Source organism: Maniola hyperantus, chromosome 26 (genome assembly GCF_902806685.2).
Source record: "Maniola hyperantus chromosome 26, iAphHyp1.2, whole genome shotgun sequence".
Classification (NCBI taxonomy): domain Eukaryota; kingdom Metazoa; phylum Arthropoda; class Insecta; order Lepidoptera; family Nymphalidae; genus Maniola; species Maniola hyperantus.
The window spans coordinates 3,210,685-3,223,396 of NC_048561.1; the positions used below are offsets into that span (position 1 = coordinate 3,210,685).

The 12,712-nt window shown below is 36.8% G+C and overlaps 1 protein-coding gene across 1 annotated transcript in view; it reads right to left on the minus strand.

Annotated features, from left to right (window-relative positions):
* The window catches only part of DCTN1-p150 (dynactin subunit 1), a 53,558-nt gene extending 47,560 nt beyond the window's left edge, over positions 1 to 5,998 (minus strand). Inside the window, exons 1-4 of the mRNA XM_034982314.2 lie at positions 5,850 to 5,998; positions 5,561 to 5,763; positions 4,553 to 4,683; positions 2,043 to 2,075 (exon numbers count right to left, since the gene is read on the minus strand). Coding sequence (XP_034838205.1) covers positions 2,043 to 2,075; positions 4,553 to 4,683; positions 5,561 to 5,737 — 341 coding nt within the window. The 5' untranslated portion in view covers positions 5,738 to 5,763; positions 5,850 to 5,998. The remainder of the gene's footprint in view (positions 1 to 2,042; positions 2,076 to 4,552; positions 4,684 to 5,560; positions 5,764 to 5,849) is intronic.
* Positions 5,999 to 12,712: the final 6,714 nt, after the last annotated feature.

Here is a 12,712-nt window from a genome sequence, read left to right on the forward strand (position 1 = left end):
ACTTTGGGCGTAAATAAATAAGATTAGGGATATGAAAATTGTAAAACAATTTATCATTAGACGTAGTTTATTTATTCATTAGTTGAAATAACTTTACTTTGCAAACATAAATTCAGTAGTTTTTTCTCAAAAATACTTTTCCTAAACCTTTTTCGCGCGTTTGATTTCAGTGATAATCATCGTGCCTCTCAACTTTCTCATACAATGTCAAGTGAAAAGCAAACACGTTACCCACGTGCGCTGCCAATTTCGGTCGAGCGTCCTGCGTCACCTTAAAGTGCATATCACAATTCAATCAACAACACAAGTGGTAACGCACTCCACTTTCTAGTTTCGTGAGTGCACTCATGTAAAACAAAATAATAAATAATGTAATACTGTAGAACTGTATCATCATCACGATCGACCCATCGCCGGCTCACTACAGAGAACAGGTCTCCTTTCAGAGTGAGAAGGGTTTTGGCCATAGTCTATCACGCTGGCCATGTGCAGACTGGTAGACTTCACACACTTTTGAGAACATTATGGAGAACTCTCAGGCATGCAGGTTTCCTCACGATGATTTCCTTCACCGGTAAAACAAGTGATTATTTAATTAATTAAAACGCACATAACTCCGAAAAGTTAGAGGTCGGCCCGGGTTCGAACCCCCGACCTCCTTTTAGAAGGCGGACGTCCTAACCGGACTGTATATCTACTTCGAAAACCTGTAGTAAGTAACCTACGTCGAAAATGCCTTATGTATACTTACCTAATTAAGTACCTAATAAGTTGACATGACATTATTCTAGTAGATAATTTAAAATAAATGGCGGAATTAAAATTAATAAAACAAAAAATCTTAAGAAACCAGAAAATAAGTAGAATTAATAAATTACAATTTTTTCGCACTAGGTACCTATCTGACGCATTCCGTGGTATTTTATTACTAAGGGTCACGCCTATTTTTTTCGTCGATCACAAAACAAAATTTTCGAATAATTTCCTATAGGTACTATTTAGTATTATTTTTGAACCGATAATAATGTTGATATTGCTAATATTATTTTATTTATACAGATAAATATTAGTACACAAATAGTGCGCTACACTACGGATTTAACTAACAGAAATATTACTAGAATCATTTTAGCTACGTACCTACAGTACGCGACAGTATGAAATGGCAATCGGGGAAGGAACACCCCGCACACCCGCACAGCCTCCGCGCTAACCCGGTGCAAGCGAGCGCGGGTGATATGCAGGTGTGCAGGGCGTCCCCCCGCCTCATACCCCGATTGTCATCTCAACCTGTCGCGGACTATACATGTAAAATGAGACTAACACAAATAAAAATAAATTTGCATTTGCAACATGTCGCTACAAAAAAAAATACAAATAAACAAAATATATTAGCACCAGCGCAAATTTACAAAAACAAAAAACACGTAAAGCTACGTCCACATCAGAAAATTAATAAGAATAAACATTTGCGTTGTGCGTCGTTTGTAATTAATGTGTCGAGCTCAAATATTCGTCAGTGTAGAGTATTCGTCGGAAAAATATTCTAATTTACGCACCATAGACAACACGATAGCTGTGATAGCCTAGTGTTTAGGACGTCCGCCTTCTAATCGTAGGTCGGGGGTTCGATCCCGGGCACGCACCTCTAACTTTTCCGAGTTATGTGCGTTTTAAGTAATAAATATCACTTGCTTTAACGGTGAAGGAAAACATTGTGAGGAAACCTGCATGCCTGAGAGTTCTCCATAATGTTCTCAATGGTGTGTGAAGTCTACCAATCCGCACATGGCCAGCGTGGTAGACTATGGCCAAAACCCTTCTCACTCTGAGAGGAGACCCGTGCTCTGTAGTGAGCCGGCGATGGGTATTAACCCATCGTCAATCGTGTAGTCATCATCATCATCATGATCACATGATGTTGATGAGATGACCACACGATTGACGACGCAAATTTTTTTTGGTGTGGCCGTGGCTTTAGAAGCATTTTGTGCACGAAAGCTTTAAGCGTGGTGCAAGTTCTACATGTGGCTAGTACTTACGTAGTCGGTCTAGACCTCTGGGCCACTGTTATACTAGCGAGAAAGAAACACACTCTATCAGTTAGGATGGCTGGATGGTTACGATGAAATAGAAAATCGAATTATTTAAATAAGTAATTAATTTTGTTACCTATTCATAAGTAATTAAGAAAATAAATTACTGCATAAATCAATCTATTTTTAGGGTTCCGTACCTCAAAAGGAAAAACGGAACCCTTATAGGATCACTTTGTTGTCTGTCTGTCTGTCTGTCCATCTGTCTGTCAAGAAACCTACAGGGTACTTCCCGTTGACCTAGAATCATGAAATTTGGCAGGTAGATAGATCTTATAGCTGACATTTGGGGAAAAATCTGAAAACTGTGAATTTAGGGTTAGATCACGCATAAAAAATTAAATTGTGGTCATGAACTAATAATTCGTATTTTCAACTTTCCAAGTGAGTGACTATATCAAGTGGGGTATCATATGAAAGGTCTTCATCTGTACATTCTAAAACAGATTTTTATTTATTTTTATGCATCATAGTTTTTGAATTATCGTGCAAAATGTCGAAAAAATACGACTGTAGTACGGAACCCTCATTGCGCGAGCCTGGCTCGCACTTGGCCGGTTTATTTTGTATGTTCAGTCTAATTTGGTAAGCACCTTGATTTATTTTTTCTAGGCATCCACTATACTTATTAATTTTGTTTATGTGATGAATGAAAAGGGATCAAAACCGCAGCAATGTGGAATCCAATTTTTGCATGGGTATAGTTACCCGTGCAAAAAATCACGTCCATCCGTTGCTCTGTTGCGACATGATTGAAGGACAAACCAACAAACAAACACACTTTCACATTTATAATAACATGAGTACAGATTTTCACATTAAAAAAAATGTACATAGAAACTTAACCAAACAAGAAATTTTTCAAAGAAAGAGTACCAGGCTAACAGTTTTTTTTTTCTATATTTTTCGATTTTCTATTTACATTTCAATAAACTAATGTGATAATTTTATGAAACCTGTCTTAAAAATTATTTATCAAAATCTAAAAATCATTCAATTTAAATGTGTAGTACAGTATGGTAAGACAGAGAAATTTTATAATCAAGTAGATACTCGTCTGAAAGTAATGTACATCAGCCTTTAGAATGACATTTCGGCTTTGTAGAGCGTTGTCTCTGTCACTCATACCTATATGACGTTTTATCAGTCTCAATGACAGGGACAACGCTTTACAAATCTGCTATCTCCTTCTAAAGGTCGATGCACATTACTTTTGGCCGCGTGCTGCAGATTATTTCTTCTAATATTATAATCTTTGTAAAATTATCACAATAGTCAAAAATGAATCTAAAAGTTATCGCACATAATATGTAAGTTGCTAAAATCCAAATGAAATTAATCTTGTTATATTACGCTACGTACAACATATTTATAGTTAATACTATACAATACATCAAAATTTTATGTCTGTAAATCATTAATTTTATTTTATGTAACTTATTTTAAAAATTTAAAACATTGGGACCGATTATCTTGTAAGTACACAATCTCTAAACTAAGCTAAATTAACAGATCTAAATCTAGTGCTATCCTTATAAGGGGATAGCAATAGATTTAGGTGTGTCATTTTAGTTTAGTTTAAGAGATTGTGTACAACGGAATTAGCCACACTTTACTTGTAAACTTAACTTATCCTTAGGTTATGCATTTGAACTTTGCTTAAAGGTCTATGCAGACAACAGAAGAAGCTAATCTACATATTTTAACACTATGCCCAAGAGAGCGGTGCCTAAAGTCACGCTATTTGACAGTTTCAAATTAAAATGAGTTTGCTGTTCTTTTCTTATTACATTGAAAAGATAAAGATGTAATTATTAAGGCTGTGATGACACATGTAACTTTTACTTACGTAAGTAGCTTACGTGATTAACTTACGACAAATTTACTAATGTAAACACTTATAAGTACCCTAGCTTATACCCGCGACTTCATCCGCGTGGACTACACAAATTTCGGACCCCTATTTTACCCCTTCAGGGGTTGAATTTTCAAAAACCTTTCTCAGCGGATGTCCACATCATAATAGCTATCTGCATGCCAAATTTCAGACTCATCCATTCAGTAGTTTGAGCTGTGCGTTGATGGATCAGTCAGTCAGTTAGTCAGCTTTTCCTTTTTTTAAAAGAATAGTAGCCATGTTATATGACTAATATTCCCCTTTCCTCTCCAACTAAGCGTCAAGCTTGTGTTAGGAGTAGGTACGACAATAGTGCAATGGGCGGGGTTTGAACCGTTGACCTTTCAGTCCACTCCTTTACTGGTTGAGCTATCGAGGCTCTTTTATATATTAAGGTTTGTATTAGTAAATTTGTTGTTAATTAATCATGCAAGGTACTTACGTGAGTAAAACTTACAGGTGTAATTGCAGCTTAATATTTAGCTGCATTAGAATTCGTATCATTGTCACCTATTCCATAACATTTTTGCACATCAAAAGTGAAGTCAATAGCACATACCTGCTAAGCCTGCGGTTGGAAGGCTTGGTCTCCTCAGTGGATGCAGTCATGGAGGTTTCCATGGGATTGTCCTCAGCATCCAGGAGCTGTATTTGAGTTTGACGCACAAACACGCCATAGTTTTCATCACACTGAAACAAGGTATTAAATAGAGTCTCTTCTTCACTCTGGGCTGGATTCCGTACTTAAACGTTTCCATCTGTTGTGCGTGTAAATAGGGTCTAGGACTCTGGTAATAAAATGATGTGATGTTTTGTATAGTGGTAGCTTATGGGGCTAGAATTCATTATTACAGAGAGTAATTTGAAAAAAATCACGATTTTTATTTATTTTTAACAAGAACGTCACGCTGTACGGAAGGTGATTAATGACGTCACTATCCATAAGCGACAAAAAAATCCAAGTTTTAACATGAAAATAAGACTAAATTCTGCTAAAACATTTTTATGTTAAAAATTTAAAATATTTGTTGTTTACGCCTTGTGACGTCATTAATCGCCTTTCGTACAGCGTGACGTTTTTAAAGATTCTCTTTAATAATGAATTGATCTGTACAGACTTAGATTTCCTAAAATTCTGTGGGAACGTTTTTCGCGATAAAAACTAGTTTGTCCAGAATTCAAGCTATCTCTGTTCTAAATTTTATTAAATTCAATTAAACAGATGCACCGTGAAAAAGGAACAGATAGACACTTGCATTTATAATATAAAGTACAGATATCAATACTATGAATTATGAAGTACATTTTTTTGTGTACTGTGTTGATATTTTACTTGTTAGTTCTTTTGGAAACACAAAACTAGGCCAAGCTCAGTTTAGGGTGAGATCTATAAGGCACACTCTGGCACTAGACTTAAGACAGAGTTAAAACGAGACATCGCTATATCTCTCACATAAATCTGTCTCGTTTTAACTAAATCTTAAGTCTGAGCAAAGTCAAAGTGCGCTCTTTAGATCTCACCCTTAATTATATTCATTAACTCTTACTTTGTAAGTAGATAACTTACTCGAAAGTACGCATGACCGCGTACAGTCCCATTGTTCTTGCCTTTAGGCTCATCCAAAATTATGCCGATCCATTTGCCCGTAGCGAAGGTAGGGTAGCCCACATAGGCGATCGAGCCTTTCACATCTTTGCCAACAACTATAACCCTTTGTCCAAGGGTTAAATGTCGATCCGACATGTTTAGCACCTATTCTCACTCACAAACTGTAAAACATAATGATTTCCACTCAGATTTCACTAACAAAATATGCACAAAAACATTTTTTAAGGATGAACTGTAAATGCAATACCTTATTGGTTAAAAAATTGGTTTACCCTTTAAGGAAACCTGCAATACGGTATGCTGTTTAAATAGGGGGTTTCTTTAGTTACATAATAAGAAACTTGGCTATTATATAAACATTAAAAATGAGAAAAATAGCCGCAATTTATTACTAAACTAGCGGCACGCTATGATGGCCGGTTTGACGTTTGTCCGCTCATGAAGTTCCGTATTAATTGATAACGACTTTGAAGGAAATAATTGTATTACTTTATTGACGATAGTGATGTGCAGAGATTCATAAATTTTATCGAATGTAGTTTTAGGTTTAGGACTCAAAATTTATTTATTAAATTGATTTCTTAAATGTATACAAGTGTAGAAAAATCAGTTTGCACCATTTAAGGGGTGAATGTACTTGTGAATATGAACAATTTTCACTATGTGGACAAACCTCTGAAATCGCAAAAAAATATCAATAAATTTTTAAAAATGGAATCTAATACGATCGTCACATAGGATCGCTGGCTAGCACAACTACTACCTCCGGCAAACTCGCGTCAATGCTCAATGCAAAACAAAGCAGTTTCGAATTGACGTTGCTTCGAAAAGTATAAACTGTCAGTGCAATGCGATTGTGATATAGTTTTGACCTGGCTTTGGATTTCAAATATTGATACTGCATTACTGTTGACCCTTGCTCGTTAATTTGGACTCTGTTCAAGCCCTTTGTTGTGGATTTCGTCGATATGACCGAACGTACGCAGAGAACTGTTCTAAATAGTCAGACACGTGAGTTCCTAATACGCCTTCGTAACTATTTCGATCGTGAAGCTCAAAATGGAGGGCCAATTTTACCTATAACGTCAGTGGTTGAACGCGTAGCTGATGCGCTTAATATTGGACAACGAACTGTTAGACGGATAACTAAAAAAAAATATGGCGAGACTGGCACAGAAGAAAATAAACTTCACACACCAAAAAAGAGAAAACGAGCAAAACCAGTCGTAGGCATCGATAGCTTTGATGCCGATGCTATCCGAAGACATGTTTACGGCTACTATTTACAGAAGGAGTATCCAACAAGAAAAAAGTTGGTGCATTCACTGAAGGAAGCTGGATTATTCTTCGGTGGGGAAAGTTCTTTAACGAAGATTTTGAAGACCATTGGATTTCGATACAAAAAATGTAACAAACGCAAAATATTGATGGAAAGATTTGATATAGCGATGGCAAGGTATACTTTTTTACGGCAAGTGAAAGAAATCAAAAATTGGCAAAATGTTGTGTTCTTGGATGAAACATGGCTTAATGCTAACCATACTGTAGGCCGTTCTTGGAACGATGACACAGCAGCATCTACTTCCAAAGTTCCTGTAGGAAAAGGATCGCGACTTATAATTTGTCACGCCGGAACCATCAACGGGTTTGTCGAAGGTTCTCTCATGGCTTTTGCGTCAAAAACCACTGGAGACTATCATGAAGACATGAATGGAGAAAAGTTTACTGAATGGTTTACCTCAATGTTGTGTAGCCTCCCTGAACCATCTATTATAATTATGGACAACGCCCCATACCACTCGATGCAAATTGACAAGCCACCTGCCCAATCCCAAAAGAAAGCTGATATCGTCGCATGGCTTCGTAAAAATGGCGTAGATGCAAACATGAATATGTTAAAAGCGGAATTAGTACGTCTTTTAAAAGAAAACAAACCAACCAAGATCCGATACGTCATTGACGAAATAGCATTAGAACATGGGCACAGAGTTATACGGTTACCGCCTTACCATTGTGAGTATAATGCGATTGAGTTGGTGTGGGCTCAAATTAAGGGATATGCTGCAAGACACAATACAGAACCCCCATTTACCACAAAAAAAATGCTAAAATTATTAGAAGAAGCTTGTGAACATGTGACTAAAGGAGACTGGGAAAAGGTTGTGAATAGAACTGTTAAATTAATAAGGGAAGATTATGAAAGAGATGTGAAAATAGATAATATTATAGAAAACGAACATATAATTATTAATGTATGTGATGATAGCAGTGACGACAGTGAAAATAGTAGTATGGACGAATCTGATTAATTATGGCCTTTTGTGGCACCTTTTTCGGTATCTTTTGTATTCATATGTTTCTTGTGTGCATATAAAGTATGTATATTCATTTTCGTTCAAATATTCAGTTCGTTCAAATAAATTAAATAAACATATACATTTTTGTTTTATTAAACCTATTTAATCAGGTACAAAAACAAAACTTAATTGTTTTTTGTTCGAGAATAAATTGACATTCCACATCACTATTGTAATGTGTCAAACCGGCCATCATAGCGTGCCGCTAGTGTAAATATGCGATTATCGAAAACCATTCGAAAACAATTTTTGTCAATAATTGAAATGTCAAACGTCAATGTCATAAAATGAAATGATATCATCAATGCCACAGATTAATAAAGGATACTATCAAAGCCATAAAGCGTTTAGCGTAGCTTATCTGCTCATGTTATCTATGGTTTATCTGGCGAGGTAAATAATTCATACTTTTTACCGCTCTTTTATGGTGCGAGGTGCGAGGCTTTGTTCTTTTAACAAGAAGGCCCCTAATATTAAGATACTTGATAAACATTCACTTTGCCTGCAAGGTATACCTACATTCTACACCGCTTATAACGCATATTTTGATGCAGAGATAGCAGGAGACAGGAATATAATCCTTTAATCCCTAAAAATCAAAGAGGTCCCACGGGATTTAAAAACATTTTGAAATTACATATTTATATTAAGTACTAGCTGATGCCTGCGACGTCGTACGCGTGGATGTGGCGTGGATTGAGGTCGCTACTTGACTCATATCTAATTTCGTCCAATAAATGATTATTTATTATAGTATTTTGCTTAAGACAACGAAATATATCAATAACAATTATTAAAAACGCAGGATGGATATATAAATCCAATTTAAAAAAATACAATTTTTATTTTTATTTGAAACGCAGAAAACGCTGTCAGCCATGATGTAAATATGTAAACAAAGAAATGTCATCCCTATGTCACGCGTGGACTAACGTAGTATCCATATATATAAAATTTAAAGTCTGTAAAAGTTTGTCAGGACTTTAAATTATCTACTTATTATATCAAAGCACAGCCTAAACATCTAAACAGCTGGTCCTAGATACATGAAATTTGGTGGGTGTGTTCTTTGTAGGTAAAGAGAAGGTATCCACTAGGAAAGGATTTTTTGAAATTCCACCCCTGAGTGGGTTAAATGGGGGTTTGAAATTTATGAAGTCCACGCAGGCGAAGTCACGAGCATAAGCTTGTTTTTATATATTTCTAAAAACTCATAATAAACGTAAAAAATTATCGTTTTCTCTTTATAAATTGAATAAGTTATTAAGTAAGACTTACAACAAAGTGATCTTTGCAAAAATAAATTTGGGTTGCAGTCGTTACTGATATAGGATCCCTTTAAGCAAGTCTTCGCGTGTTCAGTATATTTATTTCACTGGGCACTCTAATCCACAACTTTCCTGTGGTCTTTATCGATGCGTTTTTACATTCTCGGATGATACAATAACGATAATTACTATATTTTTCATGTAAACTAGTATAGAAGTCATGTTTATTAAACTTTGGGAGGTTATGCTGTTGTTTACAAATGCATGACGTCAGAGCACAGATAATCTATCGGCCAAACATGGCCGACAGTGTTTTCACCTGTCTAAGAAAAATATATTTTTAAATTAAAGCTTTACGGTTTTTAGGGCGCAAAAAAATATAACGTTAATTTTTTTGATCTAATAGGACAAATATTAACCATTTAAGACCTACTTAAAAAAAGTGTCAACTAGCCTATTGAGGTTCTTAAAAATCCCGTGAGAACTCTTTGATTTTCCGGGATAAAACGTAGCCTATGTCACTCTCCCAGGCCTTAAACTATACCTACCCATGCAAAACATCACGTCGATCCGTTGTGACGTGATTGAAGGACAAACCAACAAACAACACACACTTTCGCATTTATAATATGGGTAGTGATTTGTTGTTATAACGACAATATAAATACTCTGGGAAAATTCTAACATTCTCCCTATTACGGTTCATGAGATATAGCCCGCTGACAGACAGACAGATAGATGGACGGACGGACAGCGGGTACGAAACCTAAAGAACTAAATCCACGCGGACGAAGTCGCGGGCATTACCTCGTAGGTAATCATCATCATGATCAACCCATCGCCGGCTCACTACAGAGGGTCTCTTCTCAGAGCGAGAAAGGTTTGGCCGTGGCCAAGTCTGCCACGCTGGTCTAGTGGCAGACTTCACACACCTTTGAAAAAACCAGCCAAGTGTGAAGGCTCGCGCACCGAGGGATCCGCACTACAGTCGTATTTTTTCGACATTTTGCACGATAATTCAAAAACTATGATGCATAAAAATAAATAAAAATCTGTTTTAGAATGCACAGGTAAATTTCCTTTCCTTTCATATGATACCCCACTTTATATAGGTACCTAGTTATCTTACTTCGAAAATTGAAAATACTAATTATTAGTTCATGAACACAATGTAATTTTTTTAGGGTGATGTAACCCTAAATTCACGGTTTCAGATTTTTCCCCTGATGTCTGCTATAAGACCTACCTACATGCCAAATTTCATGATTCTAAGTCAACGGGTAGGTACACAACCCTGTAGGTTTCCCGACAGACAGACAACAAAGTGATCCTATGAGGGATCCGTTTTTCCTTTTGAGGTACGGAACCCTAAAAATTACGGAGAACTCTCAGACACGCAGGTTTCCTCACGATGTTTTCCTTCACCGTTAAATCAAATGATATTTAATATAACTTAAAACGCGTTGTTTGTCATCTCGACCTGTCGCGTACTTATACGTATATATTGATGATTGATTAATCACGTTTCAATTTTCAATGTACAAATACGCGGCAAAGCACGGGCAAAGTTGTAGTGTATTTCACAACAAGATGGCGGCTATGAACGTGCGCGCGCGTCGTTTTGCCGACAAGGAAGAGTGAGTCATTGCCAGCCGCATATAGGGTTGCCAACATTATTTCGGCTGATTATAGTTTTTCAAAATAAGCCACAACAAACATAGTACGCTTCAATAAAACATAGTACGTCTGTTGAATAGAAACAGTAAAAAAGACAAAAGTAAGTTTTATTTCACATTTAACTCTATTATTTTGTAGTCAATTTTGGATATCTCGCCATTTTTGTCGAGCCTCAATAGCTCAACCGGTATAGGAGTGGACTGAAAACCGAAAGGTCGACGGTTCAAACCCCGCCCGTTGCACTATTGTCGTACCTGCTCCTAGCACAAGCCTGACGCTTAATTGGAGAGGAAAGGGGAATATTTGTCATTTAACATGGCTAATCTTTATAAAAAATAAAAAATAAATTGTTCTATATGTGTGAACTGTCATGTCAGAAGTACTATTTTAGTTTACAAAATTAGGCCTTTCTTTTACAAAACTATGGGTTTGTTTGTTAAAAAGAATGCTCGACCAATCCAACTGAAATATAGTATTTTTGGGTACTATTTGTTCAACAGTGAATAGTACGCAGAGCCGAAATATTAGTACAATACTATTTTTTTTTTAAATATTCATTATAGGTATACGCTTGACCACAATCACACCTGATGGAAAGTGATGATGTGGCCTAAGATGGGACGCGTTTACCTAGAAGATGCCTATTCACTCTTGTATATAAACATATAGTTATTATAGTACGGTTGTCAACCCTAGCCGCATACAAGGCTGAGGTCACAATCTTGAAACGTGCGATGATTTCGATGTCTGTCTACCGATGATTTATATTATCATCACTGTAAATAGGAAGTAGAGCAGAATATAATATTAAATACGGCTTATGAGCCCTGATAGCCTAGTGTTTTAGACATCCACCTCCTATTCAGGAGCTCGGAGGTTCGATCCCGGGCATGCACCTCTAACTTTTTGGTGTTATGGATGGTATCACTCGCTTTAACGGTGAACGAAATGTATCGTGATGAGACCTGAGAATTCGCCATGTTTTCAAAGATTTGTGTATGCCAAACCGCACTTGGTCAGCGTGATGGTCTGGGGCGCGTCATCATGGATTGAATTATCTATACCCTATAGTTTTTCTTGACATACGACAGAGACAGACAACAAAGAGATCCTCAAGGGCTCCTTTTTTCCTTATGGAACCCTTCATGTGTAAGTCTGTCTCCCACTTGACCATTATTGTATCAGATATCAACAGTTCGTTTGAATTAATTGACTACATACTATGTATAAATATATTACTGTGTTAGGTATTAGACCTGATAATAATATTATGGAATCTAGGAACAAGTGTATTTACTGACATTGAATATAATATGAGTTTATCTATTGGATATTTATTTCTAGCTAATATCATCATCATCATCATCATCAACTGATAGTAAACTTGTACTAGTCGCTAACTATGGGCCTCTTAAGAAAGCTCAGAGTCACTCAGCGGGCGATGGAGAGAGCTATGCTTGTAGTTTCTCTACGTGATCAAATCAGAAATGAGGAGATCCGTAGGAGAACTAGAGTAACCACTGACATAGCTCAACAGGTTGCGAAGCTGAAGTGGCAATGGGCAGGGCACATAGTTCGTACAACCGATAGACGTTGGGGTCTCAAGGCGCTGGAATGGCGACCTCGCACCGGAAGACGCAGCCCCCCACTAGGTGGACGGACAACATCAGACGAGTCGCAGGGAGCCGCTGGATTCAGGCAGTCCCTAGCGACCTATGTCCAGGACGTCTATCGGTTGATGATGATGATTATGTGTGGATGAATCTTTAATTACTTGTGCACCTGATACAAAGATATGCATTTCATTT